We start from the raw sequence: 16923 nt of genomic DNA, 5'->3' as shown, positions 1-16923 counted from the left end.
TTATTGAAGGATCGCGTTTGAAAAGAATTTGACTATTTTATTGTTTCAGTTGCTTCAAGCATTCATTGTGCCAGTATCGCATTTGTGGTCGTCAGTCTGCTGCCAAATACTGTACATTGATATACAATACTGGCATGAACACTTTCATGAGCCATATGGTAAAGTACTTCAGATTTCAATTTTTTACACTTTTTGAAATATTTTCTTATCACTTTCTTGAAGTTTTTATCCTAAAATGGACATTTTATTTTTGTGATACATTAGTATACAATAAGGCAGAACGGTGGATAAGCTCTCCCGATAAGTCCCGGTTTCAATCCCAGACCCGCCTATGTGGAGTTTGCATGTTCTCCCCGTGCTTGCTTCGGTTTTCTCCGGGCACTCCCCGTGTCTGCGTGAGGTTTTCTCCAGGTGTGCACTCTGGTTTCCTCCCATATCCCAAAAACATGCAACATTAATTAGACACTAAATTGCCTGTAAGTGTGATTGTGAGTGCCGATGTTTGTCTCGACGTGGCCTGTGATTGGCTGGCAACCAGTTCAGGGTGTGCTCCGGCTCCTGCCCGTTGACAGCTGGGATCGGCTCCGGCAATCCCCGTGACCCTCGTGAGGATAAGCGGCAAAGAAAACTGATGGATTCATTAGTATTCAATACATATACATGCGGACTTTAAAAATACAGATGAATATTTGGACATGGACCTTAATTTGCAATAAGTTATCGTTTTTGTTCATTCTACTTTTATATAGAAAGTTTACACATTGTCATGAACGTTTTCATGCAACAATTATAAATTGAAATTACATTTCTATTTTTATATAACACATTTCTGTTTTGTATGCCGAATATGTCAGAACACTCACAAATATTTTTTTATCACGTGTATATATTTTAAAGAACAGATACAATACATATTTTGATTTTGAACTCGTCACATTGCCAATAGTTGTATATGGTTTAAGATGTATTATTGGTAAATTAAAGTGACAGTGACCACACTTTTAATAAATATATTTACGGTACAGTTGAATTTTTAAGCAGTTAAATTTTCATCACACTTTTATATATGAAATGTGCCTTTTACACCAAGTATTTCTATATACTATATTAAACAATCACACACACCCCCCCAACATGTTTTATAATCCGCTACATGGGGAATGTCATGTGACCAAACCGGGCAAACAGGTTGGCTGATTTCCTTTGTATGCTGAGCTAACAGACATGACTACGGCTTGATGACGTCATTGTTTGAAGCCTTTTTTTTTTGGGGGGGGGGGGGGTTCGTGTTAAAGTGAAAGTTAAATACTGTACATGTACCATGTATTTGATATGATATGTGATATGATCTATGTAAACATGAAGGAAGCCTGAACATTGAATATTATCATCCGGCCCTATGGTGATGTGTTTTAAAAAAAAAAAAAAACTTTTAAAGTTCCTATTTAAGCATATTAATTGTGAAATGTTTGTTTTCTTTTTTAAAAAATATGTTCATTTTATCTATCTGTTTTTCATTGTTGAATACATCACGTCGCAGCCCCCCGCGTGCATCAAACCGCTCGCGCCGCGACGCGCTGTACCTCCCGACAGCGAGCGGTGGTGATAATGTCCAGAGGCCTCTCGGCCGGCGTCGGCTCTGACATTTATGGTCCTATACCTCTTCATTAACACCACCTAACCAGCCCGCACGCCGCCGCCCTCTTATTCCCCGTGTGTACGATGAATTGCTGCTGTGCGTGTCAAGCAAGTGAGAAACTGTGTTCATATATGAGCGAGGGTGTGCATTGATCCACACACTCACTGATATGAAGCAATGTGTGTGTGTGTGTGTGTGTGTATATATATATATATATTTTTTTTTTTTTAGAATGACTTTATATGTTTACTGTTGTCTTTCCAGGCCGTGGAATCGCAAATCCAAAGCTTCGGGCAAACCCCCTGCCAGCTTCTCATCGAGCCGCACACCCCCCGAAGCTCGGCCATGCAAGTGGTGAGCGCTTCGATGCCTGTTTTTGAAGTTTTATTTGATCAAATACACATCAAGACGTACATATTGAATTTTTTGTCCTTGGGTGTACTCTATTATTGCCTCTTTGAATCTTTATTCTTCCTTTCCTGGCCGCAGCGTGCCTGAAAACTGAGCAATTTTAGCTACAGTGTTCATTCTGCGTGTTAATTTATGTATTTTAGGGATTCCCCAAAAGCACCCCCTCGAAAGTAAAACAACACGACAGCTTGATGTAATATTTGGTGGACAAGTACACAATATAATAACAGGACTGATCAAAAAGTCTCAAACACCCATGTGGGAAAATCTATTGGGTCATTAAAATCTGGGGAAAAAAATTCTCGGATGCAAGTTAGGTGAAAATAATGATAAAGTGGGCGTCCATTTTTTTTTTTTTTTTTTTTTTTTTTTTTTTTTTTCCCCCAAGGCTTTCCAAAGGGTTAAGACATGACATAGTGAACATGTGGCCATGAGGCATATTTCCCAGCACCCAAGTTGGAACACATCAGCAAAAGAAGCGTGAAGCGCGGCCACTTTTTAAGGGCCAAAAGTGAGGCCGGCGTGTGATGGGCCTCGGAACCCCCTTGAGTCCTTATTAGCGCGGTGTCCCTGTGGTGCTGACAGCTGCCCGTGGACCACCACACACACACACGTCACACTTAGCGCTTCACTACAGAGCTAATTGAAAAGAGATGTTTGCAAACTAAAGATTCTTTACCTTCTGTAGTCTTTTGACCTCCTCCGTTTGTGTGTTGCGAAGACTTTCGGCATGTGAGCCAGCGCCGACGGTACTGTCGGTGTCACTCGTTAGCACGCACATCGGATTTACTCGTCTCTTTCATGTTAAACACAGATTTGCTGATTCATGCGGATGTTAAAAAAATAAAAATAAAAATTGAAATAAAGCTCCAAGCGGTGATGAACATGCACCTCCTTTTTCCTGGTGAATTCCCAAAATTATCATATAACCTCTGGAATTTTCCCAAAATGGCTGATTCAACCCAAAATGGGAAATTTCAGGGATGGGTCCTTGAGACATTTTCATGTTGCCTGTTATGATCGACATTTTGAGCCAATTTCAGGTCCATCAAAGAACTTTTTTTTTTCCACATTGTCCAGGGGGCACGACTGCGTGAGTTTTTGTGGTTTCCGTAAATTCTGTACAAACATGATCACCAGGATACACGATAGATGGAGTGATTTGATGTGGTCACAGTACAGAAGATGAGACACAAATCATTTTTTTTAATGAAATGCAAGATTTTTACGGCTGTGTTGGCTATTTTGTTAGTATTGTTTACTATACTTTTACTCTGTTTGCAACTATATTTTGTTTTCTCTTTACTTTTGTTACCTTCTCCACTCTTTTGGCATCCTTTATTACTACTGAGCTAAACTACAGTTTTCGCTGTCTTTACTATTACTATAACTCGATTTAGATCAATTTTTCCTGCAGTTATCTTTACAAATAATTTAGCTATTTTTACTTTGTACTCCTACTATCTTAACTATTAACTTAACTCTTAACTACTATAATTGCAATTTTTACTAATGGTTCTACTATTTTTGATATTGTTACTTTTTTGTTGTATTTACTGTTTCCTATTTTATATTTTTACCAGTGGTTTTGATTTTTTTTTTCTTCTAATACTATGGGAAATCTCTAAGCATTTTTGCGCTTAGCTGTATTTTTCTACTCTATTTTGGTATCCTTGGTATGACTGGGAATTTGTAATATTATTTTTGCTTTTTTTTTTTAACAGTTTACTCTTTCTTTTGTCTTCACTGCTACAGACAACTTCTTTGTTACTATTTGGCCCATAATTACTATTTTTTTTTATCGTAATAGATTTTCTTTAAAAAAAAACATTTTCTGTCGTTTTTACCATTAGTTTGCAGTTGTTACTATAATTTATATCTACATTGCTGCTCATGGGGATTGTGGATGGTAAAGTGCTTTTCATTTCAAAACAATGTTCTTTATATACAGTATTTTCATTCCAGTTTATGGCAGTGTTGACTATTTTTCCTACTAATTTGTCATCTTCTATTTTTACGATCTTTACTATTAGTTTGGGTACTTTTCTGTCATAGTTCCCAAATTATTGTGCTATTTTCACTGACACTTTTGGTATCTTTACAACTCCTTCTCTACTTTTTTTTTTTTTTTTTCCTGACCATTTTTTCTCGACTGTAATTTTTACCCTTATTTCACTGTTTGCTCGTATTTTTCCTTGCTATTTCTACTACTTTATGTACTTGCTATCTTTGCTGTTTTTGCTGCTCTTGTACTATTGTTTTTTATATTAAGTACTATTTTTTTCTTACTTAACTATGAGTTTCCTCTCTTTACTAATGAGTCATTTTATTCTCTAAATGCACTTTTTTTTCTAGGTCAACTTTATTGAAAATCTACGTCCACTCTCAGCATTGACAAATCACTTTTCTATCCTCCTAACTAGCTTTCTCCTTCTCTTTTCTCCCCCCCCACTAAATCCATGTTTCCCTTTGTCCATCCTCGCCATATCCGCTCGTCACCACCATCCCTCCGTTTGTTGGGGCGGGGGGGGGTACACCTGAACAGTATCTTCTCCTGCAGACGCCGCTGATGTTCACGGAGCAGATGCAGCAGGACGTCATCATGGTGCTAAAGTTCCCGTCCAACTCTCCCGTGACCCACGTGGCCGCCAACACGCAGCCGGGCCTGGCGGCGCCCGCCGTCATCACCGTCACCACCAGCCGCCTCTTCGCCGTCAACAAGTGGCACGGCCTGGCAGGTGAGACCCGCAGATGCGCATTTCCCTTGTGTGAGTGAGAAGTCTAGAATTCACGTTGCTGCCGTCTGTCAAACGGTATTTCTTCTTGTCGTGAGAATAAAATTTTATTTTTAGAATTCTACTCACTTTTTATGCTCGCTTTTGCCATGCTATTTTCTGTGAAAAGCTCATCTTTGTATCTTGGTCGTGTTTTTGATTTTATTTTATTTACATTCATTATAGATTTTATATAATCAGAAAATAAGCCAACATACAATTCATTTTAGTCTTCTTATATCAGTGTTTTCATTTTTAATTAGAGCTATGTATTTACTAATTTTAATAATTATTTCATTCATTCATCTTTTATTTCGCTTGTCCTCACTGAATTTACTCATTTGTTGTTGCTGTCTTTACCAGTAATCTTAAGTATTTTTGCTATATTTACATTTATTGTGATCTTTATTATTTTTTTTCTCTAATTCATTTTTTTACCATTTTTAATTACTCTTTTTTTAATAAATTTTGCTAATTCTTAATGCCTTTTACTGCTATTTCTGGTTTTAATTAAAATTATTTTTCATCTATTCTTATACTTCTTTTCTGGAGTAAATATTTTTACAGCTGTTTTATGAGCTTTACTATTTTTGCTTTTCCTTAAAAATGTATTTATAATTTTTTACATTTTATTTTTGCCATTCTTGATTATCGTGCTATTTTTATAATTTATTTGACTATTTTTTTAATATTACTTCTATGTTTCCCATTTCATCTTTTAATCATTGAGCACCTTGAGTTACCTTGTATGAAATAATTTATTTTTTTCCCAACTAATTGCTCCATTTTTTTTATTCTGGTCTGGTGGAGTCTGGCTTTTAATGTAGCAGACAGGCGATCGGATCAAATGTGACACTCTCGGCGGCCTTCATTTGGCCCGACGTCCGCCTCCATACATCAGCTGAGGCCGATTTGTCCGACGCCGCATGAGGAATATTAAATTTGATATTCCCAAATTTGTGAAAGGGAAGGCTCTTCAGATGGAGTCAAGTGGCCCATTTGGCCAGACTGCTGACAATAATTGTCTTAATTAGTCATGCGTAAATATTTTGCGGGGTATCGTGTGAAAGGGATTCATTGTGAAGATCCCTTAGGGCCACACTGAAATAAACAATACATTTAGAAATTAAAGCCATAATCTTATCAGATTGTCGGAAATGTTGATGTATAAAATAATTATCACCAATGATATATTTTTCCCTTGAGCATATCTGTAGTTTTGAACTTTTTTTCCTCCACTATTTGGCTTTATTCTCAACACTGTATACCTAATCCAATTTCCCCTAAATACACGCATTTTTCTGAATTAATATATGACTTTACTCTTGAAACGATTCAACTTTATCCTGAAAAACGTTTTGCCTCTGAACATAAACACTCATTTTCTCTGAAATATGCTGCGTTTTCATTTTGCACCAGTTGCTTTCCGTAAGCCATCAAAGTTCTTTATGCCTAAACACGTGACTGGCAATTAATTGACTTTAAACTAAAGTATAATAGCCATTGCGCAGTGGTAACACTTCAATTACTCGGTTCAATTCCTCTACTATGCTAGTTTAAATCACACCCTAGCAAAACGTGACGTGACATAACACATGGCCAAACAAATGTGCGCACTAGCACTTTACATAAATGTTAACTCATTAAATGCACTTTTTAGTACTTGGAATAATAAATGAGAGATGAATAGTGATCACTTGTAAGTAGATCGCACCTATTAGTAACTCCTTCGGGAGGGAAGCAGAAACATTTGCTATTGACCATACGTGAGGTGCATTCAAGGACCACCAGCAAAACGACATTTAAACACACAAAATCAGTAAATTCCCTCGAACGCAACCACCGGGATACCACAGGGTGGCGCCAGACAAACATTTTAATTGCTTTGACCGTACCACGGAGACGGTGACGACACAAGAGTCTCGGTGAATATCGGAAGATAGGTTCGAAAAGAAATGTGCAAGTTTGTGAAAACCAATCCGCTAATACAGCCTTGTGGACTTCAATTCCAAAACCATCCATATTTCCTCTCCCCCACCCCCCCAAAAATTGTAATTAAGACACAATATCTGCTCTCAATATAGACTTTTTCCCACCTTGTTCTGTGCAACTTGATTTTTTTTTTTTAACTCTGGGTCTGTGGCGGGGGGAGTTGTCGAGTGACCCGTTGGGGGCTCTAACGAAGCCTCATCCAGCCTTCCACCTGTGTCATTGTAAGAATAATCCAACATGTGGTCTTGTTTACCTCACAGGTCATCCTAGCTCGGGGGTGCAGCAGCAGGAGCAGCAGTACCAACTTCCTGTGGAGATCGACCCTCTTGTTGGTGCGTTCTTTTTTTTTTTTTCTTTCTTTATTATAAGAGCCAGCGCTACACGAGCTCATACGTGCATGAAATGACTTTTGCGACCGTCGACGCTCGTCTTTCCTGTGATAAAGGCCGGGCTCTTGAGCAGCCGCCATTTGCATGCAAATTGGAACGCAATGAGCTGTGGCCTAGGCCGGCATTTCATCATCAAGCCCCCCCCCCGCCGGCTCCCCAACCACAACACCCGACCCTACCCACCGCTATTCTTTCTCCTTTTCCATAACCTCCCTCCATCGCATCCTCTTTGCTTTAATTTGAGCGCCGGGAAAAAGGATGCACGTCAGCCGCAATGAATACGAATGCGGTAATAATGCGTGATTGAGAACGTGCCGCCGACGGGCTGTCACGACAAATATGGCCGCCTCTCATCCTTCTTGACTTGTTGATGAGGAGGAGGAGGAGGAGGAAGAGGCGGAGGACTGGTAGTGGTGAGATGAACTCCTGTGAGAGGCTGCAGCTCACATTGTGGACACGCATCAGTCAATTTGTTGGGGACATCTTGGCCAGCTCTTGAGAGCTACATATTTAAATTCACGACTTCATTTTTAATTGACGCGACGAGAGAAGCTATTTATTTAACGGCGCAGTGCATCCCCGTTTATTGCGGAAGGTAAGTTCCAGACCCACTCGCAATGGGTGAAAAGCTGCAATATTGCGAGACCATAATTAGAAAAAAAAATGTTTTACCCTTTCCACATGCTTCAAACGTCTAAAAATCTTGCTAAAATACACTTTTAAAACGTATCTTAACACATGAATCTGAAATGTATAGACAATGTCTTACTGTATAGATTACTCCTGCGTGCTGTCAATTCCCCAAGGAATTACGGAGTTTCGTGGCCAGTCGTTATGTTGAGAAGGAAAGAAAATGAAGCGTTCTCCGGACAAAAGCTGCATAACTCCATCGTCCGCATTGAATGTCTACATTCAGTTTCAGATTTGCGTGAAGATTACACACTTATGAGGGAAAGTCAGAGAGCTGAAACAAGCAGTTGTGACAAGCAGAGATTTGTATCAAATTAAGTTCAGCCTTGGGGGAGGTCTAGTTTTACTCAACTACCTGCCAGTCACATCAATGTCAGGGTAAATGGATGGAGGGATTCAAAAAAGATGTAAAGACAAGCACTGTAGAGTGATAATGCAGCTCAAGATAGATGAGTGGATAGAAACGTAGATAGGTAGAAACATAGATATTTAGATATGTAAATATGATAGCAATGATAGCTGGATACCTTGCTATAGAGCTTGTGCACCTACGTCATAAAATCACATGACTTTTGTTTACATCGCCATATTGCCGATCGAGCAAAGCATTGTTCAATGCTAAGTCAGTTGGAGAAGACGCGAAAATACGTCTTATAGCACGACGCGCAGAGTCTTGTCCGATACCGTTTGACATTTAGAAGGTGAAAATAAACAAAGGTACATGGAAAGATTAGATAAACCCGGCATAGAGGACCCGTATTTAATGGCGAAGTTGATGTTTTCGCCAAGACGAAATTGGAGCGTTAATTCGCTTCCGCTTGTCTTGGACAACTGGGTATACACATGGATCTGGTGAGTAAGTCGTCGAGAGTTACACGGAAGACTTTGAAAGCGTGTAAAAGTCTGGACGCATACAAAAACTCCGTTGCTGGATCTGTTCTCAACGGGGAGACTGCTCGTGAACGCGGACGCGTACTCGGCTACATGGTAACCTTTGCCGAAATCCATTGATCTTTTCAGCTAGTATTCGATACAAATACCAATATTTAAATAAATGACCCCTGGTTTTACACAAACTCTCATTCATTAACTATGATTGAAAAAAAAAAAAAGGGGGGGTGGGGGGACAGAGTCGTCTCCACAGAACGTAGGCGGAAGCGATTGCGGCCCCACTTAACCTCCGTAAACCTCTGCGACGGACACTTTTTATTTCACGCATTGTTCTCAAATGAGCCAACTTGGCATTATAAACACTTCTTGGTCATTTGCGATTGAGAAGAATAATTCCTACCTGAAATGAAGCGATCGCTACCGAGTGTGTGTGTGTGTGTGTGTGTGTGTGTGTGTGTGTGTGTGTGTGTGTGTGTGTGTATATTTTAGTCGGGCACCATTCATCATGTTTAATTGCCGAAATCCATTGATATTTTCTGGTCTTTTCAGCTGGTATTCCATAGAATGATCTCTTTGAATATCTGTCGCGTCTGTTGCAGCAACCAACAGCGCAACAGGTCTCGGGTATTGTGAATATTCTCCTCCGGTTCTGTCTCCAACAATGTCGAGCAGTTCTTTTTGACCGGCAATATGCCGCTGTGAAAATGGTGCGTCACGTGCACGAGCTCTATCGTAGATGTGCAGATAGCCGTTAAAAAAGGTAGGTAGATGCGTAAATATGATAGCTATACATGGCGACCTAGATAGTTGAATACATAGATATGTAGTTATGAAAGATAGACAGATGTAGTACATAGATGGGTAAACCGACCAATCGGTAGACAAGAGGACAGTCTACATGGATAAATACATAGCTAGATGAATACGTAGAATGATGGATATTGAAATTGAGTATGCTGTGGTAGGATACTCGTTGCTCTTCTAGCTCGTTTTTTTTTTTCCATTTCACTTTGCGAGTGCATCCAGCGAGCACGTCGTTTGTGCTTATCAGCAAAATATTCACACTTTTGCACATTCTGTACAGCACCGCCGGGAATCCTGGGAAATACGAAGTGCGTCTCGCAGGTGCCGCTGGACTTTCTCACTTTCTGAAGACCGGCCTCTTGACACCTGTTCTCTCGCCTTTTTGACACCCCCACATTCCAAATGGACTCATCCGTCACATAAAACAAACCCGAAGTTCCCTCTTAAGGATGAAGCTTTGTGAGTAAAGTGCGCTTTCTCACAAGCCTCCCTCCAGCCAGACTGCCGGGAGGTGAAGTCTACGTCGTTACTCAGCCTCTCAGGGCCCCTAAACACTCGTGTCAGCGTGTTTTATGTTTTCTTTCTTTAATTGCCGTGGCAACAAAATAGAATACAACCGCCCCAGAATGTGACCCCCCTTCCATGAATTCCTTGAACTTTTATTGCCGTGATTATCAGACTGTCATCTTTGTTTATTTTGCCAGAAGCACTAAATAGCAGATTTAACTGGATTAGCTAAAGTCCAAGATCAGAACGAAAGCTAATAAGCTATTAGCTCAGGATACAGTGTAGTATGTACAGGAGCCATGGGGGCTACGAGCTTAAGATCAATGAAGTCAATAAACTATGCACTAAATATAAAGAATGTATGGGAGGCGGGGTGTGTGTGTGTGGGTTTGGCTAAGAAGCTAAAGGTACAGTATGTAAGTTAGCCAAAAGGTAAGGTGAAAGCCCAGTACGGAAGCTAATATAACATAAATAAACTGTATGCGTGGGAAAATGGATCGAACTATTAGTCAGTGGGGTTTGTTTTACAAAAAAATTGGGATATAAAAAGAAAAGATGTCAACACCTTTGTAGTTTTTCTTTACATTTGACTTTATACTTGGTTTTCTTTGTGATAATCTTTCACTTTATTGTAGAATTTCCCGTTAGCAGAATTGTAGTTTTACTTGTGCTCCTGTTCATACATACGAAAAGTACTTACAATAAATGGAAAAAAAACAATGAAAAAAATGAAAATCCACTAGCAGCAACTTTCACATCCTTTTTGCACGGAACGCAGAACGAGAACTCAGGACCTTTTGTTGACGATTTAATCCATCGGGCATATTCACCTCGGAGATACTCCCATTCGTTTTGGTGCCGACCCGATCCTTGAGTTCTTCTCTTCCTACCTGGCGGTCCTTCCATGCTTACGTTCACGATTATAACTGGTTGATTCTTCGATTATAACACAAATGGCTGACTTCCAAATCTACGGAAATAACGTGACGCGCGTGCGCATGTCATGCTTTATCGACAAGGCCGTAATAAGCGCGAAAAATAAAAGCATGATCGAGGATAACTTTTGCTAGTGTACCGCGACAATATTAGCATTGACGATGACGTTGTCGTCTGCTACCAGTGACCGAAACGATCCGGATTAGAGACGAAATAGTTAAGACGAGATCTGTCTTACAAAAAACGGACTTTTATTTTCCTGTACAAAAGTTGTTATACGGCATACGCAATTTGAAATCATAAAAAAAACAAAAATATAAGTTGACGGGTATGAATTAATGAAGCGAAAAAACAAAGAGATCATATTCTCTCGTTATTATCATTTTGACATCCTTTGCCATCCCCCTTCTCTACTCAGCCAGCAACATGGGCACCCACCGGCGGCAGATCTCAGACCTGCTGGACCAAAGCATCCAGATCAGCTCGCAGTGTTTCGTCGTGACGGCCGACAATCGCTTCATCCTCCTCTGCGGATTCTGGGACAAGAGCTTCCGGATCTACTCCACGGACACGGGTAACCTCGACTCTCAGTGTGCCCCCAGAGGTGCCGGACTCGAGTCGGACTTGAGTTGACGATTTTTCAGACTCAGACTCAAACTCAACTTGACATGGATTTAACCTCATGACAAGTCACGCCTGTTTACATTTTCAAAATTATTTTCAAGAGGACACGCCTTTTGTTTTGTTTCATGAAGAATTACGTTTTTTATAAAATTGTGAAAAGGAATGGCAAAATTGCAAGTTTAGCAAGTCAAACATAGGAGATGCAGCAACTTCACGTGATCCTACAAAAGCCACCAAATTTTTTTAAACCACGTTAACTTCATGGACTGGCTAAGTGATGGGCAATCCTTAACTAAACTTCATGTTGGTCACGCCTTTAATTAAGAAGATAAAGCAATAGACTAGTTTTAATTCCTTCCGTGACCACGTTTGTAACTTGTCTTTGTATCTTAAATAGTGTTTTCCTATTGAAATTAAATGAATTTCGAAAAACACCAACATTAATTCTGCGTGTTTCTTAGTAAGGAAACTAGCCCTTTACAGTAAAAACATAAAGAGATAACATGAATAGAATTCAAAGAATTAACATCTTGGTCATTCAAAATAAAGTACTGCAGCGGAATTCAAAATAAACTACTGCAGCGTGACAGCTCGTAAAGGTGCCCACGTGGACTTTATTTGCGCACCATCCTCGGGAGGTCAAACACATGAAATGCACCCCCCTCATTTCATGCTCGGAACATCAATATTCTTTGTGGCTTCTCCAATGTCCATTTGTCATATCCACGTCAAATAGCATTTGCTGGGCTTTTTTTTTTTTCTAGAAAAGAAAAAGAAATAATTTTCCTTTACAAATGTAATTCTATATTATGGAGTTATTTTGTTAAAATGTTAAATGACAAAAACATAGATGAATCACTATATTTTGGGATATTTAATACAGATTTAAATGAAATTGTATTTGAAAAATACACTTAAACTTACTGAGAGAAATAACCAAAAATGTATTTTCTTGTTTGTTTTTATGATTTGAGTTACATTCATTTAAATACACTTTTTTTTTTTTAATACTAAGCGCTGAAAATAAATACAGATAGCTGCCTCAAAAAACATGCATTGTCATGCATGTTTAAAATGTTTTTTGTAATTAAATGTAATTAATACATTAATTCAATAACAATCGTTGTCATTATTTGTAAAACACAAAGTGCTGGAAATTAATGTTACAAGAAAACATGCATTTATTTAACAATTTAATTTACTACAATATTTTTTTTCTGCTTAGAATTTGGTGAACATTAACACTACATTCTGTACATAAATATTATTGGGGAAAAACTTGATTCCACAGGTAAGATGATTTAAATGTAAGAAGTGAAATTGATGTGGTGATTTTCTGAATATTTGAAGAATAATCATTGAAGCAACACATTTTAATTTGTATTTAATCACTAAGTGCTGGGAAAAAAAAACACAAATGAGCTTTTTCTCATCAAATTGTAATCATTCTCACCATTACTTTTAATAATCACGTAAGAATCAATTACCCTTTGACACTATTAAACTGGGGCGTTCCCTTGAATTTAATAACAGCTTTTTTTTTTCCTCAAATATTTTGATAACCTTATTTTGGTAAAGAAAGAGACTCTTGGTCATTGTGCGGCGCACGGAGAGCTGTTCCTAATCTCTGGTTTCCTGTTCCAACCGATGCAGCATTCAGGGAGTCTGGGTCAGGAGGTCCTAAATGAAACTGTCCCAGGCTTCATCTCCACGTTGCTCTTTGCTCTATTCTTCTTCGTCTTCGCGCTTGCAATCCTCCACAAAGCGCCTCGCAATCAATTTCGCCGGCCCGTGCGCCCCCTCACCGCATGTTTAATAGAGGCGGTGTGTGTCTGTGTGAGTGTGTGCAAAGATGGCTCTATTGTGTCACTGCCACAGAAGTGTACGAGTGGAACACAGTTTAATCGCGCACGCTCAACAGCTGCCGCCAAAAGTGGTCGTCTCCCCCCCCCCCCCCAACCCCCGTGTTCGACAGTGGAGGGGGTAAGGGTGGGGGGTGTTAACAATTACACTGAGCTGATTGCTACATGTCGTCTCACACATCCAATCTAGTGTGTGTGTGTGTGTGTGTGAGAGAGAGTGCGTATGTGAGTGAGTTAAGATGTGAAATTGAATGTGTGTGTGCGTGCGAGAGAGAGGTTGTGAGAATGTGTGTGTGTCTGTGTGTGTGCGTGTTCAATACCGTCACATGTGTCTGTTTATCAAGACGTCAAACATGTTCCATCATTGTTTTTTTAGGCCGCCCTCTTTAATAACACTCATCTTTTCCCGTTGATACAACTCAATTAGGCGGACGTTTTTAGTTAGAAATTTTTTTTTTTGGGACCCAAACGTCAAACGGGAGTTTGACAGGCCGAGGTCGCTCTTAATGAGGATTAGACGGCGGAGTTGCAGTCGATCGAGGGCTGAAATCTGACAGCAATTAGCCTCTCTCTCAAAACACACGCGCACACCGAAGGAGCTGGCGCGCGCGCGCACACACACGGACACGGGACAAATATTTATTCTTGCACGAGTCGTAGCGGTCATGTTGATCTTGCAGAACGAGCGGACAGACGATGACAAACTGCAAACACAGCAGCCGCGATGTCCCGCTATTATCTCATCATTCACTGCCTTGGATTACTTTCAAGTGCCATAACATTAGGTACACCTCACGTTTTGCCCCTGTAAAAATAATAATGCTAAGTTGAGAGGGACACTGCCTAATATAACAATAAATGTATTGGTGTGGTTGTTTGCCTAATATTTTGGCCTCCCATGTTGCCAGTAAAGGAATCTTAATAACATTCAGACCCACGTTAGAGTTGTTTGGCCTTGGAGGTAAGGAAAGATTTTGAACAGTTTTCTTGCACATTGCTCAATCTGATATGTAACAATGTCTAATATCAAAATATTGCCATTTTGTGCCGGGCAACTATGTTGAAGCGCGTGGAGAAGCTTAATTTTGTCCGGCCGTAGCCTCGTCTAATCGTTTTGCCACCATCTGGTCCCTTAAATTTTGGGTTTTTCATCCTATGAACTGTATATCGGACATTTTTTTTTTGTTTTGTTAATCTTATCAGTAGTGAGCAATAATCCTTCAAAAAAGAGGCAAAATGCTTGCTTAAGCAGTTTATTTCCACTCCCACTTGGCGTTCAATGGAATGCTACACATAAAACAAAGACAATTGCATTCATTCATTCATTTTCCAAGCCGCTTATCCTCACGAGAGTGCTGGAGCATATCCCAGCTATCATCGGGCAGGCGGCGGGACACAGCCTGAACCGGTTGCCAGCCAATCGCAGGGAACACAGAGACAGACGACAGACGCACTCACATTCACACCTACGGGCAATTTAGAGTCTCCAATGAGTGCACGTTTTGTGGGATGTGTGAGGAAACCGGAGTGCCCGGAGAAAACCCACACAGGCACGGGGAGAACGTGCGAACTCCACACAGAACCCCGGTCCATCCATTTTCTTTACAATTTATCCTCACAAGGGTCGTGGGGAGTGCTGGATGCCAGCCAATCGCAGGGCACGTCGAGACAAACAACCACACTCACACCTAGGTGTGGTTGTGAGTGTCCAATTAATTTTGCATGTTTTTGGGAAAACCCGCGCAGGCACAGGGAGAACATGCAAACTCCACACAGGCGAGGCCCCGATCGAACCCAGGTTCTCAGAACTGTGAGGCCAACGCTTTACCAGCTGACCCACAATGCCGCCCACACTTTGTTGCATTCTATCAAATTATTACACTACATTTTTTACAGTGCTACTTATTTGAAATACACGTTTCAAAAATGTGAATTATTTTGGAATGCTTGAAAAGAAACGATGATTTGAGTTCCAAATGTTTAGAGTTTTAAATGTCGTTGGGGAATGAATGAGACAAAACTCCTCATTTGGGATCCTCCTCGTTTGTTTTTGTTTGGTCCACAGGCAAACTGACTCAGATTGTGTTCGGGCACCGCGACGTGGTGACGTGTCTGGCCCGATCCGAGTCGTACATCGGGGGAGACTGCTACGTGCTGTCAGGCTCCCGCGACGCCACCCTGCTGCTGTGGTACTGGAACGGCAAGTTCAGCAGCATCGGAGAGAGCGCCGCCAGTAAGTTGACGGCGTACGCGCACTTTAAACGCTAGTTACATGCTCCCGGCATGCTTTGCGGCATTGAGGACCTCCATAGCGTATACTGTAAACATAAAACAAAAAATACAAATCTGCAGCACAGTGAAGCAAAAAGCATGGCAAGCATACTGTATCTGTTATTAAAGATGATAAATTGCAGGGACTCATTGTTCCACGGCTGGGACTCATTGTTTCCAGACGGGCATCTTGGGACTCACTTAGTTTCACGTGTAAAATGATCTATGCAAGTATATTCTACGGTACTTTTTGTTTGATACGACAGCTACTTGATTGTTGTTGTTGTTTCCCATAATCTTGTGGTCTTTACCTACTTCCCTACCTACTTTTTTTTTTTTTTAAGTCATACTTCAAAATCCAACTTTAACGTATTATGATTTTGTTTTTCAAATTGGACTTTTCTAGTAAAATTAAGCCTTTTTTGGGAAAATAATGCAAAGATTTATATTTACAATGTTATGAATTTCTTTTTTTAGTATTGTGGATTTTTAGATTTCTTTATGGATTTGGGGAATTTTTTTTGTATTGACACCTAATCCATTCTGAAATGACTCAACTATTTTAATAATCATTTAGATTAATCTTGTTTAACTTTGAATTCTCCAAATCCTCAGAATTTCAGCCCCTAAATATTGTTACATTTCATTACTTGTCGAGACGGGATACTTATCTATAAAATAAGGGGTACAAACATATCCTGTTACTTCGGAAAATAATTATAAACCTTTGACCTATTTTCTGGCACGTTATTTACCAAACCACAATCTGAATCATAATCAGTTTGTGCATTTTCTGCACTGTGAATATGAAATAATGTCTTTGTTTTATTTTTATTTTTTTTTACCCAATTCATTGATTAATGGGAGAAATAATCGATAGATTAATCAATTATTGAAATAATTAACTGCATCCCTACAATTAGTTTTGCATATATTTTTATGGTATTGCAGGGAAAAAAAAAACTTTATTCCCTAATGTAAAAAAAATTGTATTGTGATTTCATTTTTTCATTCTCTTTACATTGAAAATTTTTCATATTTTATTCTGGGAGCATCTCACGTTTGCACTTTTTTTTGGACTTGCATAGTCCTGCACAGTTTGGTGGCCACTTGTTGGTAGGCAGGATTTGTCG

General features: G+C 39.7%; 1 protein-coding gene across 4 annotated transcripts in view; it reads left to right on the top strand.

Annotated features, from left to right (window-relative positions):
- Nucleotides 1–16923, top strand: part of lrba (LPS-responsive vesicle trafficking, beach and anchor containing) — a 222475-nt gene that overhangs the window by 193320 nt on the left and 12232 nt on the right. For all 4 annotated transcript variants that reach the window (XM_061828985.1, XM_061828986.1, XM_061828984.1 and 1 more), the window contains 5 exons: nucleotides 1904–1993; nucleotides 4611–4788; nucleotides 7077–7148; nucleotides 11452–11607; nucleotides 15585–15752. In XM_061828985.1, the coding sequence (XP_061684969.1) occupies nucleotides 1904–1993; nucleotides 4611–4788; nucleotides 7077–7148; nucleotides 11452–11607; nucleotides 15585–15752 (664 nt within the window). The remainder of the gene's footprint in view (nucleotides 1–1903; nucleotides 1994–4610; nucleotides 4789–7076; nucleotides 7149–11451; nucleotides 11608–15584; nucleotides 15753–16923) is intronic.

Source organism: Syngnathoides biaculeatus, chromosome 9 (genome assembly GCF_019802595.1).
Source record: "Syngnathoides biaculeatus isolate LvHL_M chromosome 9, ASM1980259v1, whole genome shotgun sequence".
Classification (NCBI taxonomy): Eukaryota; Metazoa; Chordata; class Actinopteri; order Syngnathiformes; family Syngnathidae; genus Syngnathoides; species Syngnathoides biaculeatus.
Note: the sequence above shows the minus strand (reverse complement) of the source record. Positions and strands in the feature narration are given on the sequence as shown.